This window comes from Callorhinus ursinus, unplaced genomic scaffold, assembly GCF_003265705.2.
Source record: "Callorhinus ursinus isolate GAN/ISIS: 27379988/994484 unplaced genomic scaffold, GSC_fseal_2.0 scaffold6, whole genome shotgun sequence".
In the NCBI taxonomy this organism is placed as follows: Eukaryota; Metazoa; Chordata; class Mammalia; order Carnivora; family Otariidae; genus Callorhinus; species Callorhinus ursinus.
Genome location: NW_027397068.1, coordinates 47,718,644 through 47,732,413, shown reverse-complemented (window position 1 = coordinate 47,732,413; position 13,770 = coordinate 47,718,644). Strand labels below are relative to the sequence as shown.

Below are 13,770 nucleotides of genomic sequence, written 5' to 3'. Positions count from 1 at the left end.
TCCTAGCAACCATGAAAGGGCAAAAGCAGTATGGATGTAACCATTTTTGAAAAAAACTTGGGCCTGTAAAGGAGTCTGAGGGTCGGGTCCTTCTCTGCAGGTCTGTTTTGGGACTTCTTGTAAGATGGGGGAGACTGGCCCGGGCTCCAGGGGGTGCAGCACCTGCAGCCTTATTTGAGAGGCGGGGAGAGGGTGGAACGGTGGGCTAGGTGACAGGAGAAAGGGATTGAGTTGGGAAGATGCCACTAGTAAGCATCACGTGCTTCATGACCCTAGTCCAGATGATCACAGAGCTCAGAGAGCCCAGGAGGAGAGCAGGAGGTAAGGTGAAAGATGAATTTGGTTTTGAAAAATGTGCTTTAAAAGAGCCTGCTAATCCCTACGTGTAGCCTAGGAATCTCTGACTGTGTGATTGGAGAAATCTCTTGGAAAGCCTCCCACCCAGAGATCTCTTCCCTCCCTAGGCCTCAGATTAATCATTCCTGCTCTTGTGTTGGTAGTACTTCATGTTTGCAAAGCACTTTTTTTCTCCAGTGGCTTCCTTTATTCTTTAACTGTTTTTCCTGGTTATAAAAGTAAATAGGTGTACATTACAGAAAATAGAAGCAAACAAGGGGAAAAAAAGAAAAACCACTGAAATCTCTTTATGCAGAAATAAACACTATTGCTATTTTGAAACATTTTCTTGTTTTCTTTAAAAAAACAAAAAACAAAACCATCTCTGAGCACTTGAACTCTGAGGCATTTTTTCAATAGGATCATACTACAGGTATCATTTTGTGAAGGGTTTGTTTTTTGTTGGTTGGTTGTTTTTTGCTTGCTCTGTTAAAAGATTTTTTTCCATGTCAGTAAATAGTCTCTGGCATCATCATTTTTAACTGCTAGGTGCTAGATGCCTTTAATTCTTAAAAATCCTTCCATTTACACCACCTCATTTGAGATTTGAGTGTTTTTTTTTTATTTACAACTGCATAAGACAGAGTGCAGAGAATGACTTGCTTAAGCCACATATTGTTAAGCATTCCCATATTTGCCTGATACCTTCTGATAAATTGTAGGAGGTGAAATGGGGCTTCCTACCACTTGTGTGTTTTCCAGCTCCTTTCTCTCTGTGATGGAGACAGGCGGGGTCAGCCGAGAGACCCAGACAGGGGGAGGCAGGAGAGAACAGGTTTGGGACCAAAAAGCCCATGGGTCTCTCTTCTTAAACCCCATTACTCTGGCCACGTATAAATTTTTTCATTTGTTGATCACTAGTTAAAAACCAGTTCTTAGATGGCAATAACTTGGCAAGATTTCACGATTCTTGTTTTTTAAGGTGTACCTTAGAAAAGCCAAAAAAAGTTGTGGGCTCTATTTCAGTATAATTTCCATTTTTGCTATGGGGTTAGGACAGATTGCTTTTTTAACAAGTTCAGAGTAACATTCATTTATTCATTCTGTTTGTCATCTGATAGTCTCATAATATTTGATGAGGAAGATACTTGTAGCTTGTTGAGAAGAAAGTCTGTAGCAATTTAAAAGAACTTTGGGTGGAGTTTGAAGTTTGTGCCTTCATACATCTTTCATTGTCTTGATTATATTTAAATAAAAAAAAATTTTATTAAAAGTTCCTAACGGCACATTCCCATTAGGACAGGCCTAAGAGTGTTGAATGGAAGGACTCTTGACACACAGGTACAGGGAAACCACGAGCCTGGGATACCTCTGGGCTCATACCAGTAGCCCTCCCAATTCCTCCGAAGGGGTGAGGGCAGAGAGTGGTTGCCAGAACCCAGAAGGAGAGCTGTGTGTGTGGGGAGGACGGTCTTCAGAGGAGCTGCAATTGTCACAGGGACATGTCCCTGACCTCCCTTCTGTCTGTCCTCTCTCTTATCTGTGAGAACTTTCCATGGGCTGAGCCCATTCAGAGGTCAGAGGGCCTGGGATCCTACTGATAGGCATAGGTGACAGCTCCCTGAGGTGTTCCTTTTTTATTAGTTTATTTTTCTGACTTGGTTGCTGAATGATTGGCAGAAGTCAAATATGGAGGACTAAGGCATGCTTTTTTCCCTTTTGCTTGTTACTCTTTTATCTGTAATTCGTATTCACACAAATAGTGATAATTCTGAAGCAGTACATGGAACAACGGAAAATGAACCGATTTACTTGGTTCCAGATTGTGTTTATTCCTCAGTCCGATAAAATAGCTTGTGTCTTGTCTGAAGATTGCTTCAGACTAGAGGTGACTTTGTTCAATGTTTCAAGTCAGTGTTGCCTCCCTACTTGTGGTGAGAACATGCTGTCTTGGGCAGTCTTCTGGCCTCCTCCCTGTGGCCATGGCCAGTGATGTTTTTGACGAACGCATCATTTGTGGCTGGTGCCAAGTTGCTTGGGCACCTGTGCCTGATCTATCCCAGCTTTTTTCTCTGTTCCTAGAGAGAATTGGGGCTGCCAGATATGGGTGAATAAAGCACCTTATAGATGAGCTTTTTAAACCTGCTTGGATTGTCCAATGTAATTTTATGTGTAAATATGAATTATTCAGGTACGGCAGCAGAGAAAGCAATTGACTTGCGTTACTTAGTACTGTCCTTTTATTTTTAAAAGAGTAACCTGATTTGTATTGGATGATTCAGTAACAAGGCTGTCAAAATGTTACACTTCCATTGAATTTGAGACTTAGGTTAAATGTGGTGTTTGTTTCAGCAGGCTCAGTAAGAATTTCTGCCATGTTGGAAATGATTTCTGAAAATGTGGATCTCTCTGAATAATAATCTTCAATTTTACATATCTTGAGTGAAATCCAGTTCTTCCCTTAAAAGTTAAACAATGACCTGTGTATTTTGAGTGTCGTGCTATTGCATCCTCAATATTACTTGCAATGTGAGGAGACACTATTTCACTTTTATCTGTAAATTTATTTGATTTTTAAAAATCGTTCAGGCTTGTGATTATTCTAGATTGTCATCTATTCCAAGTTAAAATGCTGGGAGTGAAAACCATTTGAATAAATTCAAGACTAGTCTGCAGTCCGTTGAAATATGCCAGCCAAAGCAATGCTATAATGCAGACTGGAGGTCAGCCCTCCTGAGTTATTGAGGAGTGGCTCGGAAGAATTAAGAGATTTCAGCAGTTGGCCTCCAAGAGAAATTTTCTCTGAGGGATTGGTGTTTTGCTGAATAGAGGCATAAATTTAACAGCTCTTAGCTAGCATAGTCCATCTGAAATAAATTTGCCTGAAGTAAAATGGCTGACCACACCTGAGGGTGGGCCGACAGACTGTCCCCAAGGGCTGCAATAGCCTCCAGGAAAACCCTGTCTCTTCAGAATGTCTGCATTGAGTTCTCTTTCCCTTCTTCCCCATCAGCTCTTGCAGGCAGGCTTGGGAACATAGAAGTTATGCCTTTTGGAGAATATTGTATCCTGTGGACCGGTGGCTACACCTCTTTGACAAATCAGATTTGATCCCAGAAGATAATAGATTTAAGATGTTCTGTGTCCACTTGTGTACTGTCACTGAGATTTAAATACCAACCTGTAAAGTTGGTGTTCCTGGTCATGGTTTAAGGAGAGGGCGGGATAATGAGCTTCCTGACTTATGTAACTTTGACAGCTTTAACCATGGTCAAATGGCTTATGCTTGGCAGGACTCGGAAGGTGTGGACATCAAGCTGGGTGTGTGTGCTAACGGGCTCCTCATTTACAAAGACAGACTGAGAATCAATCGTTTTGCTTGGCCGAAAATCTTGAAAATTTCCTATAAGCGCAGTAACTTCTACATTAAAGTTAGGCCGGCAGAGGTAAGCAATGTCACGTGCGCCTGGGCATATCTGAACAGCTTTGGTCAGTGTTCTTCTTTATGGCCGTGTGCTAACTGAATTTTTTCCCATTGAGTTTTAATAAAATGAACTATTCTTTATTCTTTCATGGCAAAAAAGGTGGGAGTTCTTAATGATAAACCTGCATGAAATTCCCTGTTGCTAAAAAATAAATAAATAAGCAAGAGCCACCCATACCCTTTAGCAAAAAGGGAAAGTAGTAAGTGCCTGACACATAGTTGGGGGGCCATTATTTTGTTGTTGTCGAAACAACTAAGTGATAGAGATCAATAGGAAGGTGGTAGAATGAGTTGTAGTGGACATGGGTTAGAGTCCGTAGTTGTACTTGCATTTCATAGAAACTAGTATTGCAGTCTACGAAAAATTCATTTTGTGTAATTACACTGGGTATACGAATGTCTCCTTTTTTTGAGAAGAATTAACTTCTTACAGAAACATCTGAATCCATGTTTTTCAGTAGCTTCTAATCAACTTCTAAGGAAATATGCTGATTTAGTTTATTGATTTATTCTAGCTCGAACAATTTGAGAGCACCATTGGATTCAAACTGCCAAACCATCGGGCAGCAAAAAGGCTATGGAAAGTGTGCGTGGAACATCATACTTTCTACAGGTAATTTTAATGCAACAGCTTAAAATTCATTAGAACAGCTATTGGTTACCTGTGTGTATTAAGAGGTGGTCATGGAGAGAAGGACAGATGCAGCCACGCCCTATTTTATGGTTTTTGCCCTCCTCCCTACCAGATCTCCTTGGCCGTGCCTTGTCCTCACTCAGAGCCGACCTGTGTCTACAGTGGTCCCAAACTCCACTGACTACAGCTACCTTTCCTACTGTCACCACTCTCTTCAAACCTGGCTGTCATTTCTCTTGCCACCATCATTCATCACAGGCTTCATTTCGTTGTTCTTACCAGCTCCCTCCTGTTTAACTTCTTTGCCCAACCAGCCCAAACCCTGGGGGTCTGTCCCTTTGCTACTCTGTCAGGATGATCCAACCACGTGCCCTGTATACACATCAGCCTGCCAGGCTGCTGGTCCTGGGTCAGTCCCGTATCTCGACCTTACCACTTCTGCATCTGTGTTTGCAGACGCTGCCTTCAGCAGCAGCCCGCCTGGTATACACACTCTGGATTAGTGCTGTTACAGATATGTTATTTCCCGTATCGGCTGGATCCTCAGAGCTACCAGGCAGTCAAACCTTTTACTTCCTTTCCCATTACAATATTCATGATCTTCCTGAGCCCCTAGGAACCTGGCCCCTCTGCTCAGATGCCCCCTTTGCGTGGGTCACAGATTCTAAAAGCTGTGGTCATGAGCATTCTCGGTTTCACATACCCTCTGTTTTCCTTCTTTTGCCCATAATTATGTAGCATTCCCCCCTCTTTTCTATTCATTCTTTCCCTCTATCCTGTCTCAAGGAAAAAACAATCATTCCCTATGGAGTTTTGATTCTTCATTTTATGCCTCACATAGAATCATGCTTTGTACATTATGTACTCTCCAGTGAGTGCCTTTGACTTCTTTGGCCAATAAACACGTCCATGTCTTACTCCTGTAAAAACCAAAATAGACAAATAAGAAAACCAGAAGGTCTCCTTAGACCCTCTAGTTATATTCAGCTTGGGTCCCATCTCTTTTTATCCTTGTCTTCAAGGGCATATTTCTACATTACTCTTCTTACCTGGTCATTTTCCCTATTTCTTCAGTTCATGTTACTGGGGTCTATATAGCTATGTGTCTGGATCCTCCATCTTGAAGCTTTCTGCCTTGGGCCCTTGCTTGCTACTCCTGTCCCACCACACACTGGGTGTGTGGCTGTGGGTAAGTTACTCTACCTTTCTGAGTCTCACTTTCTCATCCGTGCAATGGTAATAATAATACCTGCCTTTATAGGGTTGCTTTGAAAACTAAGTGAGAAAAAACACAAAACAAATGTAGAACAATATTTCTGGTATATGGTATATAAGAATGTTTCTTTTCACCATCGGTATCATCGTTATTCTTAGTCTGGTACCTCAGTATGCTATTTTTAAGGTGAATTATTAGCTGGTACAGGTGACTCTTTCAAGTTAAATTGACACATAATCTGTTTTCAAGACTGCTCTAATATACTCATTTTAGAGAAATGTAACTCCTAAAATATACTTGAATCCATCTGACATAGTTACACTGAGCAAATAAATCTTTGAAAAGTTTGTAATTTCTCTTGAAGCCATGACAAATTTCTCCTCAAGACAATGTGAGCCTGCCTCAGATAAAGCTAGTAGATAACATTTATGAGTTAAATGACACAGATCAAGGCAGAAGAGATAGCAGGCTTTCCTGTCAGGTAATGATAATAGAAACAATAATTATTTTAGAAATGACAGGTGCTACATTTGTTGAGCGTATATTGTTGTCAGAAACATAACCCCTTGCTTTACCTTGCACCGTCTCATTTATTGCTCACCCCCACTGAGCAAGTGGCTCAGAGCTGGGTGCCCATGGAGGGCACAGGGGCCAGGCGCCTGCGCAGAGCTAGGGATCTGGCTCTGTGATTCCAAAGCCCACACTGGTCACCTCTGTGTGGTCCTTCCTCTGGGATTCTTCTAGCAAGCGTTTCTGAAATGTCTGTTAGCCCTTCAAAGCCTTAGGTTGTTCCATTTTTGCTGACATGCCACGACTCCCAATTTAAAAGTAGACCAGTTTGCTTCTGCAGACTTTTGAGATAATGGTTAACAAAAGGATTTTTAGATCTTTAAACCTTGTATAGCTTTTCTTACAAATGGTAGGAAGCAGTGTATCTAAAGCAAGGCATTCATAATTCATCTGCAGAGTGCTTTGAATCAAATCTGGATTTTGTTCTGTTTCTATCACAAAAGATGCAAAGGATTTCTTCAGAAAATTAAAATGGCTTTCAGATTGAAGCCAGTAAAGACACAGATCTTTCTACTGATTGATAGCCACTCAGCCAGACTAATATTAGTGGAACAAGGACATAATAATAAAGCTGTTATTTTTCTTGGAGTGTTTGATAGGGCCTATCACCCTTCTAAGTGCTGTACATGGATCAATTCTTTTAATCTTTACAACATCATTGTAATCTTCACTTTACGTTTGGAAAAACTGCGAAACAGAGAAGTTAAGAGACGTGCCTGTGGTCTTATAGACAGTCATGGGTGGAGATGGAGTTCAGAGCCAGGCCCTGCGGCTCACAGGGCCCACTGTGTACCCGCTGTGCTATACTTCCTGACCTTATTCACAGCGGATGTGCTTTGGTGGTGGTGGTGGTGGCGGCATATAAACAAGATTAACACAAGGTTCCTGTAGGTTGGCATGAAACTGTCATTTAAACTTGGCATTGTAGATCCAGAGTAATTCCAAGTGAATTAGTCTCATCTGCTGCTTCATAGAGAGCTTTATTGTTAAATGTCTGATTGACTTTAGTAACTGAAATGTGGGTTTTTCTTAAAACGTTCCTTTACTTTCCATAGGTAAAAACATTAATATTTTATAAAAATTCTCCCATTATAAATCCTTACTGTGCTTCTTAAGCAGTAAAATATGTAACTGTTGATTTCTTTTGTGCTAGTCCTTAGATCATCTTGCTCAGAACCATTAAAACTGTACAGTGATTAGGTCCTTATTTATAGCTTTTAAATTCCCAAAAGTGAAATGATTGAGGTCTTGTAGTGATTTTGATGTTGTTTTTATGACGGTAGGGTCTCAGTTGGTAAATAAAAGTAATGTCAAGACGAAATAATTGTTCAGTGATCTTGAAACATTTTGTTGCTTAGCCTACATTTTTGTAGGAAATTTATTTGCACTACTGTTGACTTAAGCCACCAAAAATATTCTTTTAGAAAAAACTAATAAATGTCTGTGTTCAGTCCATTTTTGTTTTGGTATTTGCTTCTATTTAATTGCAACTTAATTGAGGATTTCCTTGTTGTCAAAAAATTAATCTGTAAGTTAATATTTGGTGTGTGTGTGTGCACTGGTGCCGTTTGGGCAAGGAAGTATTTTATCTCAAGTTGAAATAAAATAATCCTCTAGTTAATGACTTTCCTAATCTTACATTGTGTTAGATAGATATACGCCTTTAAAATACTTGCCTTCTATTTCTTGGACTTATATTTTTAAAATATCTTTTACAAAATGCGTAAGTGGATAATCTGATATGTATTTCAATGGCAACCAATCGTCTGTTACCTTAAAAACAAATTAGACTAAAGAAGTATGGTTGTATAGAACGCTCCTCACCTGGACTTAGATGTTTAACTGGTTATATACCCTAGTCTATATAAATGAGAGCTTACTTTCATAAATGGGGGAAGAAAATAAAACCAACAACTTCATTTTACGAAGGACTTTTTCTAGCAGCGGGATTGTTTTGTTTACTAAATTAAAGCTGAAATATTCAGCAGTAGTTCTCGCTGTGTATTGGAACTTCTAGAACTTAGAGCCCAACTCCCCTTCTCTAAAATCCCGGCATAAGGGATTTCAAAAGCTGTTCTTCAATGCTGTGACTATGTAATAGTGAGAAAGAGGATTCTGAAGAATGGATAGGTAGACATGTGTTTGGATTTTTCTGGCTACGTAAATTCAAGTGCCCTCTAGGAAAAGGTGACCATGGGATTCTCTCTAGTGATCCAGCCTGTATTTATTGAGCACTTGCTCAATGATAACATATAATAACAACATATGGGACCTAGCACAGATCCATGTGAAGTTATAGAAGATAAGCTAATAACCAGAAAGTCAGAAAGCACTAATGGAGGTTTTCTTAATTTTGTTTAAAATTGTTTTCTGAAGACTGAAGTTTCAGGGTTTTTTTTGTGTGTGTGAGTTCAATTAATTTTGTAAAAGAAGGTTAAATCTTTAAAAAGATCTATCCCTTTACCTATGTATCCTTTAAGATTTTTCATAATTCCCACAATCAGGTGTCCTGTTTCTAGTTTAAATTTTTTTTTTTAATTTGAATAGGGTTTCATGAGTAGGATTTGGTAACACCCCTAGGCCTGAAGGGGTGTTGTCACTGCTGGGGGTGGGGAGCAGTTACTAGAACTGGAAATGAGAGCTACCAGTAAGTAAATCCTTGTGTGAAGCTGGTCATTCTAGGGGGACCTGGCCTTTGATTGAGAGATGCAGTCAACTGAGGTGACCCTACACATGGATGCCAGATACCCCCAACCTCACTCTTCTCTTTATGTCCCATCTTTTATTTTTGTTTTTGAATAATTACACTTTATTGGGTCAGATAACATGAGATCTATCCTCTTAAACGTCACGTGTATGACATATTGTTGACTGTAGGCGTGTGTCATGCAGTAGATCTCTAGAGCTTATTCATCTTCACTGAAGCTTTATGCCCGGTGACTAATAACTCCCCATTTCCCTCTCCTGCCAGCCCCTGGTACACCATTCCAGTCCTTGAATCTATGAATTTGACTGTTCTAGCTTCCTCATATAAGTGGAATCATGCACTGCCTTTCTGTGTCTGGCTCGTTCCACTTGGCATGATGTCCTCAAGGTCCATCCATGTTGTCGAGTATTGCAGAATTCTTTTTCTCATAAGGCCGAATAGCACTCTGCCCTGTGCATAGACCACATCATCTTTATCCGTTCCTCTCAGTGAATGTTTATGTTGTTTCCACATCTTAACTATTGCAAATAGTGCTGTAATGAACATAGGAGTGCTACTAATTTCTCTTCAAGATCCCGGTTTCAGGGTTTTTTGTTTTTTTTTTTTTGATAAATATCCAGAAGTGGGATTTTTTTGGATCATGTGGTAATTCTATGTTTAATGTTTTGAGGAACCTCCATACCGTTTTCCGTAACTTCTGCATCATTGTGCATTCCCACCAATGGTTTGCAAGAGTCCCAATTTCTCCTCATCCTTGCCAACGCTTGTTGTCTTTAGTTTAATAATTTTGGGGGATGGGGTAGTTTCTTTTGGGGTCACCAATGCATATTTTCCCTTTGAGGTATTCTTTAGAAATACTTCTTTTTTCCTCTGGTTGATTTTCCATTAACTATAGAGTATACTTCATGAATAGATGATAAAGATACATGGGATTTAGCTAACTTGTTTTTCAAGAATGAGTATTTCTTGCCTTTTTTTTTTTTTTTTTTTTGAAGGGGGGGCAAGAGAGATAGAGGGTTAGGAAGGGGAGAGGGAGAGAGACTCTTAAGCAGACTCCACAGCGTAGAGTCTGATATGGGGCTCGACCTCACAACCCTGAAATCACTACCTGAGCTAAAAATCAAGAGTTGGACACTTGACTGAGCCACCCAAGTGCTCCAAGAATGAATATTTCTTTATTATTGCAGTGATGAGCCTGCCAGTGACCCTTTCCTTTCTATAGATCATTGCTCTCTTACAGAGCATTCCTAGGTCCTCTTTAACTGGTTGCTAGGTAGGGAAACCTTGTCATAGTCAACGAGAGAGAGAGAGAGAGAGGGAGAGAAAGGTAATGACCACATTTCTCACCTGCCTCTCTTATTTATGATCAGGATGCTGAGAAAGTTAATCTTTCTGTGCCTTAGTTTCCTCAACTGTTGGAGAAAAATAATGCAGAGCACAAATAAGAGTTCTGTTAAGGCCTAAATTTCTAGTATTCCATAATTCTAATTTAAGAATATATAGCTTTTCCCAAAGTACAGTTTGAGGCACTGGCCATCATAAGAGTAGGTTTTCTCAGCAGCATCTTCTGTGTCTCCTTTGAAAATCTTTTGCAGATAATGGAAGTTTTCAAGAAAGTCGTCTGCTACCTTACGTGAATAGATTACCACCAAGAGGGCCAGAGAGTATTGGTTCTTCTTTCTTCAGTTTAATCCCAATACATTGTTTTTCTGGGTTAATATCATTGAGAATTGATGGAGGGTTGCCTCTTGTATTATCACCAGTAGATTTACCTCGACTAGAATCTGTTTTTGTTGCTTTTAAGCAGAAGAAGATTTCTAAACAAACAAAAAGAGCTGAGCTGAAAGTCTAAAAATACTTGAAATGGTAACAAACTCTGTAAGAAAGCACTCCTTGGAGAATGAAAGGAAACATTTTGATGAAGCGCATATTCTGGAATTGTCAACTAAAGCTGTCTTGTTTAATAAATGCTGTAAGAGCTCCAAGATTATCTTTTTTTGTTAAGACGTTTTGCCAACTCGTGATTAGACAATGGAAGTGAGACAATTCCAGTTGTATGCCAGACAAGATTGGCTTTATTTACTAAAAACATAGTTTTGCATAAGTCTGAAAGTATTTGCCATCAAGAAAGTTGGCCTTCATTTATTGTGAGCCCTGGGTGTGAGCAGTGGAGCTGTGCTGGCAGAGAGGATGTTAGTCATCTCTACAGATCTCCTGCGTGTTGTCTCCTCATGGGAAAGCGTCACTTGATGGAATGGAGTCCTGCATTTGGATGTTCTTTCCCAGGAGAAATAGGCATAAATATTGAGAATTACTAATGGTAATGGATTGCCACTTGGCACTTAAAATCAGGAGCAAGAATTCAGACATATGTGTTTATCTGAATGATTTAAGCTAATACAAATAAATAGCCTTTGATATACGCTGAGAACAGTTGCTCTTTTGCTCAGGTTGAGGGAAACCTATTATTCATGAATTCATGACTGTGGATTTAGTCATCTTATCACTCACCTAAAGCTCTGTATGTAGGAGGGTTTATAAATAATGTTCTTTTTCATTAGAAAGTTTAGGCAGCCTTTTGCTCTTTAAATTGAGTGATCTTCGTAAAGTGGGATATTAAAATACAAAGTTTCAACGTTTTTTTTTCTTAAAAAAAATTCATAAAGGCTCCTATTTCGGTTCTTTGTTTCTCCCTACAGGCTTGTGTCTCCAGAGCAGCCACCAAAGGCCAAGTTCCTGACCTTGGGGTCCAAATTCCGCTACAGCGGCCGCACCCAGGCCCAGACCCGTCAGGCAAGCACCCTCATTGACAGGCCCGCACCACACTTTGAGCGTACCTCTAGCAAACGGGTCTCCAGGAGTCTAGATGGAGGTAAACACATTTATGATAGTTTGGATGCCTTTAATCTTTCTCTAATCCAGTGGAATCAGAAAGGGTTGATATATTATAGTTAATGAGGTCCTCAGAAACATCCTAGAGGGACAGCTATATTTTCTGCGTAAATGAAATGGTGTTTCTTATACTCACAAGGAAAGTTTTATAGTGTTTTACAGCTGTCATTCTGAGCCTGTTTTCTTTGTACTGTCAGTGTACGCAAATATTGAGAATTCTCGTGGATAAGAGATTGGACAGACATATTGTTACTGATCTGACTTAATTGTGATGTATTTTGTATGTCTTAATTTCTTGAACTTGTTAATTAATGGCAAAAGTGGAATTCCAAGGGTTTTGGTACGATAAGAACCTTTATTCAAAGGAACTTAAAATGTTCTAATTTTATGAGTTTAAAAACCCTTATTGAAGCTTACCAGACTTTCTAACATATGAGGAACCATCCACAACTTCCAAAGATTAGTTGGAATGAGTGCTTTAACAAAAGGAAAGGAAGGGGCGCCTGGGTGGCTCAGATGGTTAAGTGTCTGCCTTCGGCTCAGGTCATGATCCCAGGGTCCTGGGATCGAACCCCACATTGGGCTCCTGGCTCAGCGGGGAGCCTGCTTCTTTTTCTCTCTCTCTCTCTCTCTCTCTCTCTCTCTCTCTCTCTGTATCTCTGTGTCTCAAATGAATAAATAAAAAAAAAATCAAAAGGAAAGGAAATACAGTGTAATCACTAGTTCTTCAGCCAAGACGGGGTGGGGGGGGAGATATGTATAAATTTGTAGATAATTTTATTAGAATTAGCTACATAATTGTAGTTTTATATATTTTACGTATGGAAATAAATTGATGTTCTTTCCCTTCATATATGTATCTTATTTTGGGTTAATAGCAGGTTTTCTGTAAAGGAGCCAAAGTTAATTTTATATTACAGTGCTTTATAAGAGACTTCATTTTACTTTCTTCCTGGAAGAAAGTAATTGATGTGGATGACTTTCTCTCAGAAGTAGTTTTCTAACATTTTTTGGTTGATTAATCTCACAACATATACAAAAATAGTAATATTAAATTTAAAAATTTGTTTCACTACTGTTGATCACCGAAAACCTTTCTTGGTTGCTCCTTATTACTGACATTTTTCTGAAATATGAACTAGAATAACTTCTATTTAAGTAGCTGAAACAGATATGCTAATAGGTAAAAATGCACTCATACATACATATATATCTATATACACATATATATGTGTATATATATGTACATATATATAAATAAAATTTAAGTTTTTGTGTATGTAACAATGCTACATCAGCTTCAGGTGTACAACATAGTGATTCAACTTCTGTGTAATGCTGTGTTCACCGCATGTGAAGCTACCATCCGTCACCGCACAATACGATTACAATATCATTGACTGTATTTTCTCTTCTGTATCTCTTATCACCATGACTTCTTCATTCTGTAACTGGAAACCTGTATCTCCCATTGCCCTTTGCCCATTTTGCCCATCCCTGGCCCCATTTCTGTGACCATCAGTTCTCTGTGTTTATAGGTCTGATTCTAAAAATGCTCTCTCATTAATGAAAGATTGACACTCCTCAGCCTTGATCTGTTTTTCCCAGAATAAATTTGGAAAACAGGTCCAGGCAGACACACAGAAATACATCCAGGGATTTGTTGGTGGGCATTTTGTATATATAGTGATTAAATCTTGATTCTGGAGAATCTCCCATATAATTTTGAGATGACAGGTATGCAAGGGGGTCATAAATTATGGTTCAAATAAATGTCCACATTTCCAAAGGTAGTAATTTAAATTTAGTGAATTTTTAATGTATGATAGCTGTCAGTGTATCTTTTAGCTCATCAACTGAGCACTTTTTTCAAGTAAATGTGAAAAATGTATCCGCTCATGTAAATATTTCACAAGCCTTGCCCCTTACCA

General features: G+C 39.2%; 1 protein-coding gene across 22 annotated transcripts in view; it reads left to right on the top strand.

Moving 5' to 3' along the window:
- Positions 1-13,770, top strand: part of EPB41L2 (erythrocyte membrane protein band 4.1 like 2) — a 206,461-nt gene that overhangs the window by 147,013 nt on the left and 45,678 nt on the right. For all 22 annotated transcript variants that reach the window (XM_025865473.2, XM_025865470.2, XM_025865461.2 and 19 more), the window contains 3 exons: positions 3,630-3,782; positions 4,336-4,433; positions 11,647-11,819. In XM_025865473.2, the coding sequence (XP_025721258.1) occupies positions 3,630-3,782; positions 4,336-4,433; positions 11,647-11,819 (424 nt within the window). The remainder of the gene's footprint in view (positions 1-3,629; positions 3,783-4,335; positions 4,434-11,646; positions 11,820-13,770) is intronic.